General features: G+C 37.4%; 1 protein-coding gene across 3 annotated transcripts in view; it reads right to left on the minus strand.

The window, feature by feature from the left end:
* Positions 1–391: 391 nt before the first annotated feature.
* dnmt3bb.1 (DNA (cytosine-5-)-methyltransferase 3 beta, duplicate b.1) overlaps positions 392–13,097 on the minus strand; it is a 43,194-nt gene continuing 30,488 nt past the window's right edge. For all 3 annotated transcript variants that reach the window (XM_083570156.1, XM_083570155.1, XM_083570154.1), the window contains exons 14-22: positions 12,720–12,903; positions 11,964–12,048; positions 10,179–10,324; positions 8,464–8,554; positions 7,955–8,103; positions 7,664–7,749; positions 3,495–3,564; positions 3,214–3,332; positions 392–2,604 (exon numbers count right to left, since the gene is read on the minus strand). In XM_083570156.1, coding sequence (XP_083426282.1) covers positions 2,463–2,604; positions 3,214–3,332; positions 3,495–3,564; positions 7,664–7,749; positions 7,955–8,103; positions 8,464–8,554; positions 10,179–10,324; positions 11,964–12,048; positions 12,720–12,903 — 1,072 coding nt within the window. In that variant the 3' untranslated portion in view covers positions 392–2,462. The remainder of the gene's footprint in view (positions 2,605–3,213; positions 3,333–3,494; positions 3,565–7,663; positions 7,750–7,954; positions 8,104–8,463; positions 8,555–10,178; positions 10,325–11,963; positions 12,049–12,719; positions 12,904–13,097) is intronic.

Here is a 13,097-nt window from a genome sequence, read left to right on the forward strand (position 1 = left end):
TTTCTAGCCTACGGATATGGTGAAAATCAGTTTTACATTTGGGGTATTGACTCTATGAGGTATTATGTAACATGAGCCAACATTCCACCTATATTACTATCCTTTGTAAATGATCTGGACCTGGTGAAACCTTTACACTGCATATGATTTTAATCTGAACTTTGCCTACATTGTCCACAGAATTACCTATCCAATGCAGTTTTGTGCTGCAGACCTCACCTTTCTTCATCCAAGCATAATATGTAGGCATATCTAAAAACATTCTCTTTGTCATAATTTGTTTAGTCGATGTAGCCGTTCAGAACTCGGCTCCTTTAACAGTTCCATGCGTAGATGGGTTTCGGCACCACCTTCACCAAATAAAGAAATGTCAGTGTAAACATTCAGCACATTTTGTGTAGTACAGTAAAGGTCATCTTCTTTATTGGTGTCAATTTCACTAACAACACTTTGTTACATAGTTATGAATAATAAAAAAAAAAGTATACAAAAGCATACAAATGAGTACAAAAGTATAAAAATAAAGTCATGGAGTACTTATCAAAAATTCTCCAAAATGGACTTTGTATAAAATGTACTGTTAATGTATAAGTTTTCAGTGCTAATATGTTTTCATTTTACCAAACAGCAAGTAAATGACAAACATTTATGCAACACGTTTAAAAGAACTACTATATAAAATGTTAGGTTTTTAAACAAATATTAAAACACTACAATATAAAGTCTAAACAATGTGAAAAATAGGCAGTACTTTGTGCTATTTTGTTTTTACAAAGACCTACATTTTGGGCTAATAGAAGTTTGTAGTTGTCATTTTATAATGCAAATGAAAGTGATAGAAAACTTCTATTTTACATGATATACTAAAACAAAGATATTTCTGCATACTGTCTTGAAAAGGTTAACAATAATGTCTAGCTTAAATTGTGGACAGTAGTCGTTCTGAAGCAGGCATATCTAATATTGTATCACTTTCTGTTTCAAAGTAATCAAAAAGGCTCCAAGATGAATTGTACTTCAAAAGGCACCATAAGTTTAAAAAAATATATTTGAAAATTATTATAATAATAAAAAAAAGGAATGTATAAAGGAAGGAGTACAAAAATGCAACCTTTTATGATAGAGCACCCAACAACAAGAAACAGCAGTAAAGAACCTCAGGTACTAAAATCAGTCCTCATCTTTCAGGGAGGCGCTTTCATAATACAGTTCCAGTGAAGGTCTATGTGAAGACCCTAAAAAACAGTTAGGAATGTAAACATATAAGAACAGTACCCTGTGTGTTATTAGTAATTACTGTATTTTGATGCATTTTTTTTTTTAAAAGCCCTGAATGTGAAGCCCTGAATCTGTTTTCTTTTTTTATTACTGGTAATATATTTAAAAATCTAACATATCAAATAAACTGTCTACATAGAAATTGTACATTTGGCTTGTTTTACAATGCTTTACCTTCTAAAGATTTTTTTCCCAGATTAATTGTATTGAAAGCTCTTATGATCTGCAGTTCTTTGTAGAAAAATGTTTGCAAATATAAATTGTGTGGGCTCACAGCTTAGAATTTGCACCAATGCACTCGTTTCAAGTATTTCTTTGTGTAAAAAGACTTATAGAACAAGGAATGCATTAGAAATGTTCGACAAAGGTCAAACAATCCACAGTCACTACACAAACAACAACAATGAACAAAATATTCTAAAAAAACAACAACTTTCCCTTTTGGGGAATTCAAACTGTAAGGAATCATGCTGTGACTTGAAATTAAGACTCAGTCTGTGTGTTTTGATCTTTGGCATGACTGACCTTTTTTTATGCTTAAATACCTCACACTCTAAAATAACCTGTAAACAACTCTGACATTCTGGCAAATAATCACATTTACAATTCACTGAGAAGCAACAAAAAGTTAAGGGATGTTAAATCTTACTACAAAGTTCCACTAGAAACTAAAGATTAAACTGCTAAAAGACTTCCCTGACAACTCTTTTTTAAGTAAACTATTGTAATAGAGATTTTAATGCCACATACCTGACAGAAAACACGGGTTTTTAGTGTGTGTTTTAGTGGGATATAATGTTAAATCTTCACCAGAATGTCAGCTTTGTCTATCAAGATAAATCTTTCAACCATTTCTGGCTATCAAGGTAGTGAAAACATCATTAAGTGAAACAAGATCTCTGAAAATCAAGTATTTTTGTGTGAAATGTTATGCGTTTGAAGATGTGTAACCCTCAGTTAATGCCTACTATAAGTACTGTAGGCCCATAAAAACCTAACATTAGACTTGTTGGCTAAAAGCAACAGCATCATCTGCTGGACAAAACCATGCCCAGGTCTCAAATGAGGCAAAAACAAACTAAACCTCACATGTTCCCCTGTGTCTTGTAAAGACTTTTGGTGCTTTGTTGCTGCAGGTATTATGCCTGTGTAACTTGGCCTGATTGAAATGGACCCTTTGGCTGTTATTCACAGGCAAAGTAATCCTTCAGAGGTGCAAATAGATGGCGGATGACTGGAACACTCCATGAGCGACCCAGCAGTTTCTGTCTGGCTCCCCGCCCCATGTTGGACACGTCTGTGTAGTGGACAGGAAAGCCGAAAATCCTAAAGAAGAAAATACTATTTCATTTTCTATATTACATAAATTATTATTAAAGGTAAATTCACAACTTCTCAAACCTTTGTATCATTGCGTGATTTTGTATGTTTGAGTTTGTAAACTAGGAAATAATTGAATCCAGTCCATTGAATTATTAGAAATATCATGCACACCCGAGGTGGTAAAGCCTAGTGGTTACATACCGGGTTTGCATTCTTTTTGTAATAATTCGACAAACTGGAGTCACTTATTCCACTTATACAACAGTTAATTCACCTCAAGACATGGTTCAGATAAGGTATTTCAAGAAAACTGTCTGTTTTTTGCCCTTAAAACTCTCCTGTTTCTAAAACTTCTTACACAAACTCGTCTGCTAAGTGCAAGATGTCATTTTATATAACAATTAGGCTTGTGCTAAGCAGGAAAAAGAGTGCTCACAAGGAATCATGCATAACTGTAGCCTGTGAACAAGTATCAATTATTTAAAATATCAGTCAAGTATTATCTATACTAAATAATGAATTAGAAAAGCAAAATACTTTATATTTAATATAAATAATATAAACCTTGTGATATAATATGTAATATAAAGCGCTATCTAAAATGGTGCTCACCTCTCAAGCTCTGTGCACCACAGAATGTCTTCTTTACCATTCATGATGACAGGAAAATGCTGGTCTTTACCCTGCTTGATGGAGTTGGAGCGTGTTGTGATGGTCCGCACCTTTCCAAACTTGAGACACGAGGTGATAAGAGTGTTACATCACGGTTTTACAAAATACCAAAGCTCATTAAGTTACACATCAATGTACTAGTTTCTAGGCTGGTGAATAGTGCAGCAAATCATAATAGAAGCCAGTGTGGGTCTCTGGCTGTAATAAATGGAGGAGGTTACCTTAGCAAGGCGGCCATGCTCCAGGCAGTCCTGTAGTTCTAGCTTATCCATGCCAGAGGCACACAGAGGCCTACAACAGAGGAGTTTCTTACAGTAAGCTTTACAGTACAATGCCACTTTATCTATGCTGTCTGTGGAAAAAGATGTTTTAGTGTTAAAAATGTTTTTGTTTTAAGCAGGCCTGTGTCTTTAGCAGCATCTACAACAGTGTAAAAAGGCTCTGTGTGCCTATTTCTATAAATATTCTCCTTCTTTTGTTCAAGATTGAACACTGAATTTGTGTTTTCCGTATACTTACTTTAGTTTTTCCCTGCCTAGGACTAATATCAAACTCAAGACCCCATGCTAAAAAAAGGTCACTGCTTAATCAATCTCATCCTCCTCCTCCTCCTTTTTTTTTATCTTTTTTAATCTTGTTACTGTTAAAATCTGAACTGTTAATGAATGTATTGAAGTGCACTGCAGGGGATGGCAACACTTATATCTTGCCTTATACATTTTTGCCATAACTGATGGTATCTGGGGATGATTAGTTACTTCATACATTTACATGTGGCAGATGCCCTTATCCTGAGCCACTTACAATTATCTTGATTCATACAACGAACCAGTTGAGTGCCAGGGTCTTGGGCCCAGCAATGATGGTACTGGGATTTGAATTCCCAACTATACGATCAGAAGTCTTAATCACTGACCTTCCCTTTGTATCAGCATGGACAAGTATGCAAACTTAAAATCATACCAACTACACAAATTTAGAGCAAGTTTTTCCAACCTCTTGGGTGTTTGAGTGCAAGTTCTTTGTTCTGCTAAGTTCCAATAAAGTTGATGACTGACAGAATTTTAAGATTGCAAGTGATGAGGTTAGTGAGCAAGCTTTTGAAGTGTCATGATGCATGCGATTTCTCTTTGCGGTAATAGGTTTTTATTTTTTCAACCTAATGTAGGGTTTGCATCACTGGCAGTGACAGCTTCTTGGACTTTATATTAACAGTTAACAGCAATAGATTCCAAATGCAAATCCCACACTTAAAATCAACACTAGACATTGCATATGTGTACTTGTAAATAGAATAAAGAGGAAATAACGCACACCTTTCCACAGAACAGCTGAGCAGCCAATAGCTCTTACTTTTTGTCCCAATGTGGATGTACTAGGGCTGTCACAATTACCGAATTAATTAACGCAAAACAGAATTTTGAATTTTATTAACGCAGTGAGCAGTGACCATTTTTACAAAAAAAATAATAATAATATTATAATTAATAATAATGAATAATTAATATAAGTTGAAATTAAAAACTTCAATGCAACACACATTTATTCACGATGTCCTTTCTTTACTCAGATGTTAAAAAAAACAAAAAACAATCCAAAATAATTTGTAATCACTAAACATTTGTTTTACTGATGCGCCGAGTCTCAAATCAAGCACTAAAAACCGCAATGATTCTTCTCCTTCATTACTGGCGGTTCTCATTCTTAAGTAGAGCAATATCGCTATCAACTGTGGTAACTGATCAGAGACTTATATCCCTATTCCCCAGAACAAAAACATGCAATGGTGCACATATCCGGCCAGTTTTTTTTTTTGTCATATTCATTATTTAATTTTAACTCATAATACTGTGAGAGTCAGATGTGTAACTTCTAAACTAACTCAATCAGACAGCAGATGTGTTGTCTTGTAGCAAGCCTATATGTGGGAATTAACAATTTCATTGAACACCTGCCCATTGTGATTCCTTTGACAGGGCAAAGAGAGAGGCTTTATGGCCAGGATGATAGACACATAATCTAAGTATAGGGCTGTTTAACTTCTAAATCTATAACCAAGACCATGGCTCGACTTGATGTTAGAAGGCACTTAAACCAGACACCAGTCTCCCAGATAAACAGATCACTTATCAAACCACCTGTTTTAAAATTATATGTATGGCCTTTGAAAACCACAACATATTGGAAAATCATCAGCAGGTAAGTATGCCAGTTATATGCAGGCAAGTTTAACATTTTCCTGGGAGGTAGAAACAATGGTTATATACCTTTATCTCACACTATATGTGAGTTTATGGTTCTGGGTCTACACTAAACGTGTCTATGCCAGTATTTGCATATGAGCTTATCACTAGAAGTGGACACCTAATTTAAAATTTTCTAAATAAGTCCTTATCTACAGGATCTACAAATTGGCATATAAACTAATGGAAACTGCAGATATTTTCATTTACGATCACTAAAGGCAGACAAGGAAACTGTCATTCTGTTGCCAAACCCAGGATTTCTACCACAGATAAGGATGCCACAAAATATCACTAAACTTATCAGATGTTTTAGAGGAAAATGTGCCCAGGACGCTTCGTGTCCAGCAATGTGTGGAAGTAACTGCCAACTGGCAGCGCACTAGCCAGCTGTAAATGTGCCTTGGGGAGCAGCATAAAGGAGTTCATTCATTAAAGGATGTGACTGCACAAGCATACTTCATAATGGCATTTGATGCTCTATGGGAAATCTTGGGTTGCATGTGTCATTTGTAGACATTTGTAATGTGGTGGCATTGAGTTTATCTTCTTCTAACCTTGACAGATTTTACAGACTAAATGTTTCTTTATTGCAACCCATGTGCTTTGTGGTAATTTTGAAAGATACTCAACCTTAACGCAAAAGAGGATCAAGACTTGCATTGATTATTACTCCTAAGATAGCAACACCCTGACTTATTTTTGTCTTCAAAAAGAATTGATGATAATATTTGAGTAATTCCTAATCCCTAATTCCTAATTCCTAATAGGTCCCCTGGTGGTCTAGTGGTTAAGATGCAGCGCTCCCACCGCTGCGACCCGGGTTCGATTCCCGGTCAGGGTACCATCCCCAGCCACTCTTAGTGCCGGTCCCAAGCCCGGATAAATTGGGGAGGGTTGCGTTAGGAAGGGCATCCAGCGTAAAACATGTGCCAAATCAAACGTGCGGAGGATCCGCTGTGGCGACCCCTAACGGGAGAAGCCGAAAAGAAACTTATTTGAGTAATTCCTAATATCAGTTATGTAAGGCAGTTGCATGATTTGTTTGACTCAACTAATGCCGGAGGAAACTGCTCTGGTGGTCTGAAATTAAAATAAGAATAAGGCAATACAATACCACCCTGGCAGGCCTTTTTCTTTTTTGTAGACTTGTAGTTACATGCGTAACCTTAATTTTATTTTATTTTCTTTTATTAACAAAAAGTGAATTTTCAGAATACCAGAATAGACCATGTATTGCAGTTAGATCAGATCTGTAATATTTAACTGCAAGACATGGTCTATTCTGGTATGCTGCTAATTAACTTTTTTCAAGAGTTTTGAACAAGTGTATCCCTAAATACAGTAGACGAAAATCAGAAATCAGTAGTGAATATGTGAAATTATGTCCGGTTCCTAAGAATGCTTTACAAGAAAGGACAGAGCAGACTCTTTTTTGCTGAGGAGGCTAAGGTCTTTCGGAGTGCAGACCTTTTTAAACTTGGCCTCAGCCATCTTCTATGGAGTGGTCTGCGGGTGGAGCAGCATCTTTATTACAGTTAGGAAAAGACTGGACAAGCAGATCAGAAAGGCCAGCTCAGTCCTGGAGATTCCCCTCTACACTGTACAGGAAGTGAGAGAAAGGACGATGGTAGCTAAGCTATAATCATTGCTGGAGAACGACTCTCACTCCCTGTTCACTCCTTCAGTAACAGACTGTTACATCCCAAGTGTCTGAAGGAGCAATACCAAAGGTCTTTTCACCCTGCTGCTATTAGACTGTACAATCAGAGCTGCTCCCAGTGAACCAGTCACCATAATGCACACTGTTTATATTGTTTTTTAAACTGTGCAATAACAATCACTTGTATTTTTTCCAATAACAACTTTGCAATAACATTATTTTAAACTGTGCAATATTACCTGGTGCAATTTGTTTGAAAGTTTAATTACTATATTGTTTGTTTCTTTTCATTTGTATTTATACACTGTATTGTATATATTTGTACTATGTTGTTGTACTCTGCTTTATATTTGCACATTTTTCTTTGCTGCTGTAACAGGAATTTCTCCACTGTGGGACGAATAAAGGTGCATCTCATCTTATCTTTAACAGTCATTAAGTGCTTCAGGTAAATAAGTAAAAAAAAATCACAAATGAATATTACCTATTCATTCCTGGCAGGTTGCCCCAGAAATATCGAGCTCGGTGAGCAGCTGACACTTCAATAGCATCGATCATTACTGGATTACACTGGATTAATGGACATAAAAGAAAGAACATACATCATGTCAAATACACAAATGCATAGATAAAACGACAGACCCTGAATGTAAACATTAACATTCCCTTCTGAATCAATAGTTTAGAAATGTGCCAAATGAAAAGGTGTATTATAAAAGATCCTTTTGACTTTAAAAAATCATTTCGTAAAAACATTTAGGAGAAAGCAAAAAACCTCGAGGAAGCGCGAAATGTCTCGTTTGTCGTTGACACCCATCGCGACTACGTTCTCAAACATCCAGAAGAAGGGTCGGTCTTCTCCCTCTTTTGGCTTTGCTTCACTCAGCAGACGATAAAACTCGAAGAACAGACGGCCAGTCCCTTCTGTCGAACAGGACAAAGTGAAGACTTTAAAAATGATATGTCAGAAACATAAGGTTTTCTTGCTATGTCTAACCTGAGCTTTATGACCAAGGATGCAAATAATATGCTTGAAAGATCTAACAGGCAGGCAAATAGTTAGACATATTGACCTATAAATAGACAGACTGACAGCGACAGATAGATAGGTAAACAGACAAACATGCAGACAGATTGATCAAACGATCAATAAATAGATAATGAATGTGCTAAAAGACTTTATAACATCTGCTATACATTTGATAGTTTTTACCACTTAGGTTACTTCTTAGATACTTTTTTCTTTGTTTGACAGACAGACAGCTGGTTAGCTAGATGTCTCACCATAAAGCCCCTTTCTAGCTGGATTGACAATCGACAGGTCATTACACGGGCTTCCACCAATCACCAAGTCGAACGGTCCCCATTCTGCCATCTGTGTGAAAAACAGCACCACAATGTTCAAGTTAAGTCAAGAAGCTTTCATTGTCATTTCAACCATATAGAGCTGACGCAGTACACAGTGAAATGAAACAGCGTTCCTCCAGGCACTACATTAAACAACATAAAGCTACATAACAGAAAACACAGAGCTAAGGACTAGTAAGTGTCCTCGCCACATAAAGTGCATCGTGTGCAACCTGGTGCAAAGACAACACAAGACAGTGCAAGACAACACAAGCAGTGTAGGACAAATACACAAAACAAAATAGCGGTGCCAGTAAACCTACTGTATATTAAACAGTGCAGTGTGTAAAAGAGAACTGAGTACAGTTTACCTTGTCATTAAACAAAATGTAAACAAAAGGGTTTGTGCAAAACAGCAATAGCAGCAGTCAAAACGATGTGCAAAAACAGCACGTAAACACTGTCTGTAAGAGATCTCTTATATCTCATCTGTGTGTGTTTCTGTGTGTGTGTGTGTGTGTGTGTGTGTGTGTGTGTGTGTGTGTGTGTGTGTGTGTGTGTGTGTGTGTGTCAACTCTCAGTTTCTTCTGTGGGGGGGAAATGCTGATGTTCTACCTGGTTTTCGGTATAAAAAGTTATGAATTCAACATAAAAAAGCAAAGCCTAACCACAATAGCCATTCAAACCCATTGTGTATTAAAAGCTGTATCATTCACAAATCTTAGCATTTTAAACATTGAGTCTTGCACTGACAAGCAACATAAAACAAATGAGTAACTGATTGACTGATTAGAGGTCACTGTGGCATGAAAGACACAGATGAATCCTGAGCGTGTGGATAAACAGAGATTAGGAAACACACAGGCAGATACAAACCACACTGTCTGTAAGAGATCTCTTATATCAAATCTGTGTGTGTTTCTGTGTGTGTGTGTGTGTGTGTGTGTGTGTGTGTGTGTGTGTGTGTGTGTGTGTGTGTGTGTGTGTGTGTGTGTGAGCATTTGCAGCTGGATTCTATTCAGCCTCTTTTCATGCCTCCCCCCATCCAGCTCCAGGCTCCTGCCTTCCCTTTCTCTTTGCTATCCTTTTTATTCCTCCCTCTGTTCCCTCCCACCTCAATTGAGGCTCAGCGGAATGACAATGGGGTGAATTGGTGACTGAGCGAGGGATCAATGAATGGATGAAAGGGTGGATGGTAGAGTGAATGAGTGAATGTGTAAAGGAGGGATTTGGGAATGCTTTGGGCTCCAGCGAGCAGTGTGAGTGTGTGTGTGTGTGTGTGTGTGTGTGTGTGTGTGTGTATATGTCTGTGATAGTGGACAAGAGAAAGGAGGAGGCAGAAACTGAAAGCCAAACAAGCAGGAAGTGAAGGGGAGGAGGGACTACAAAAGCCAGACTCCTCTCCGGTGGACTGATTGCTGTTATCAAAAGCTGTTGGGACATGCAACTCACAACAAAGCAAATAACAGGTTTAGACCAGGTGTGTGTGTGTGTGTGTGTGTGTGTGTGTGTGTGTGTGTGTGTGTGTGTGTGTGTGTGTGTGTGTACGAGAGACAAAGAGACAGCATGACTGCAGTTAACATTCTAAACTAGAGGTGTCTGTGAGACTGACTTGAGAACATTGCCAAAGGGATCTTGAGTTCTCAACTTACATTTTTCCGGGTGATATTTCGAACATCGTTCACATATTGGATTTTTCCTTCATGTCGGACGACTCCCACGGATATGGAGTCCTCGCACACCTCTGAGGCAATGTATGCATCAATCTTAAAGCCCAAATCCTTCAGCACCAGATAGCCTACAAGCCACAGGCCAAGAAACAAATACTGCTTTATACCATTTCCTGAAATGAAATGATCTGTAATCTGACCGAAGCAAATTTTTTAAAGAATCCTTCATCTTATAAAATTTTTTTTACCATATCTTTGCCAAAAAAAACCAAAAAAATATTTGAAAGAGTTTTTAGGGAAAGCAACAACCACTTTGCTCTAACACTGAAGGTTTAAGATGAGACAGAAATTAAAGAATGTCTTATCAAAGCTGTAATTACTAACAGTTTTCCTATGAAAACGATGCTGCTTCTGAAACTGATCACTCCTTCGCTCATTCACTAATCCCTATATAGTGCATGGCAGCTGAGTTTGCAATATGGGAAGAAGGGAAGAAAAATGAGTGAGTGACACTAAAGTAAACATCCAGCATCAAAGAGGAACGGCTGTCACGGACAATTACTCCATAAAACACTTATGCTGTAATAACACCTCGAGTGTATTGTAGTTTATTTTTGTCATATTGATTTATTATTAGGTTTATGATGTAAAAACACATTCAATATTTGTAAAAAAAAAATATATACAGTAAAACCCCGTTGGACGAGCATAACTCGTTCTTGAAAATTGCTCGTAGGTCCATTTGCTCGTACGTTCGAACTGATTTTTCCCATTAGAATGAATGTAAAAGTGATTTCATCCGTTCCGAGATCTCATCCGATCGCTTATTTCTGCACTTAAAAATGTGTTTGTAGCCTATTTTAACAAACAAAGATTTCTAGTGAAATAAAAATATAAAACTAAAAAAAGTAAAGTTTTTGCTACACTGAACAACGAGAGCGACCGAGTGATACGTCATCATCTAAGCGACTGATGCGACCCTACGCCGAAAACGGGGAACCGGCAGCGTGGGTTTGCTCGTGCCTTCGAAATTTGTTCGTGAAATATGGTAAAATTTTGCGAGCAAGGTCGCTCGTATCTCCGTTTGCTCGTACTACAGGTTGCTCGTACAACAAGGTTTTACTGTATATAAAAAAACCCTGTTGGTCATATTTATTTAAAAACTAAATAAAAATCGACAAGAATAAACATCTAAAGGGACATACATTATATGCAGAACATTTGAACAGGTTTTCCTCTTAGCTGAATGCAACTGTACACAACACAATAAAATATACTCTGTCTTGCTATTGGTTAATTTTGGTTTTTCTGAAAAGAAGATTTTGCTTTTGTGCAATTTTGCACTGCAGTATAAGAAATATTTTATTAGGGATGTATCTGATAAAATCAGAGTGCGCTGTGGATACAAACAAGTGAGCATTGAGCAATGTCGAAAATTAAGATGTTCACTCAGAATTCAGACCCCTCTCTTAAAATTACTGCCACTTGATATAGTGCTCTATATACAGTAGGAGATCGGGAGTGGTTTCAGATGCAGCATAGTGTTTTTCCTTGACAGCTAAGTTGTATGTTAAAACATTTATGTAAAACACATATTTGTGTAGTTTCTTTAATTGAGTGTCAGTATATAGAAAGAAATGTATTAAGAAATTGTATTGTTTGATGTAATTGTACTTATGTTACAGGCACAGTGTGTAGACATCAGGTTAAGGAACCTGAAGGATTCCTTTACAACAAATTAAAATCAGATATGTTTAGGTCACTTACCTGTAGCAATGCCATCAAACAGTGACAGAACTCGAATTGGACGCCTTTGCTCTGCTGGAACTGCTGGGTAAATTTTTGGGCTTTCCTTAAGGGACAAAATAACAAAAAAATAAAAAATAAACCTTTTAAGGCCTTTAAGTTGAAAAAGTTGCTAACATATAGAGAGTGCTATATATTGTGTATACACTACATTTCCAAAAGTATTGGGTCACCTGGTCATAAGCACGGTATGTGATTTTTGTGAATTGCATTGCACATTTAGTCCCAATTTGCTCTTAAAATTCCCTCCACTCTTCTGGGAAGCTGTTCAACTAGATTTTGGAGTGTGCTTATGGATATTTGTGTTCATCAGCTACAAGAGTGTTACGAAAGGCAGGTCTGATGTAGGGTGAGGAGAGCTGGGGTGCAGTCAGCGTTCCGATTCATCCCAAAGGTGTTCAGTAGGGATGAGATCAGAGCTCTATAGCAGGCCACTCGAAATCTTCCTCTCCAAAGCCTGTAAACCAGATCTTCATGGAGCTCACTTTGTGCACAGGGGCATTGCCATGCTGAAACAGGGATTTGGGATTCCAAGTTCAATTGAATGCTACATTTTATTAAAGCGCATCTAAATACGTCCGATACAATTGAGGCGCCTCCAGCTTTGTGGTAACAGTTCGGAAAAGAACCACATATAGCTAGAAAAGTCAGGTGACCCAATACTTTTGGAAATATACTGTATATAAATTATTATTTTTTAATGAACCAGAAACTCACAAACTCCTGTCCTTTGTCATTTACAAAGAACTCCTGCAGTTTAAGGCTCCAGTCATGGCGTCTCTTCAGCACGCCATACGGCTGCAACGGCTGACACATATAACACAGCCACGGGTCTAAATCACGTGCACTGTTTGATGCTCCTGCACCAACCAGCAGGTCCAAACAGTCCACACAGAAACACCTGAGGAGAAAGAAGGAGGGAGGGAAAGAAAGGTGAGAATAATAAAAAACAGGATATTAGAGTAAGACACTGAGCAAGGCACACAAAAAGCCTAATATCTGTAGCTGTATGAAAAAAAAGGAAATGAGATGTGTATACACAAAAACATTGAAGAAAGTCAAAATAGACATATACTCAAGTTATTAATGAGAATG

This window comes from Silurus aristotelis (assembly GCF_946808225.1).
Source record: "Silurus aristotelis genome assembly, chromosome: 19".
In the NCBI taxonomy this organism is placed as follows: Eukaryota; Metazoa; Chordata; class Actinopteri; order Siluriformes; family Siluridae; genus Silurus; species Silurus aristotelis.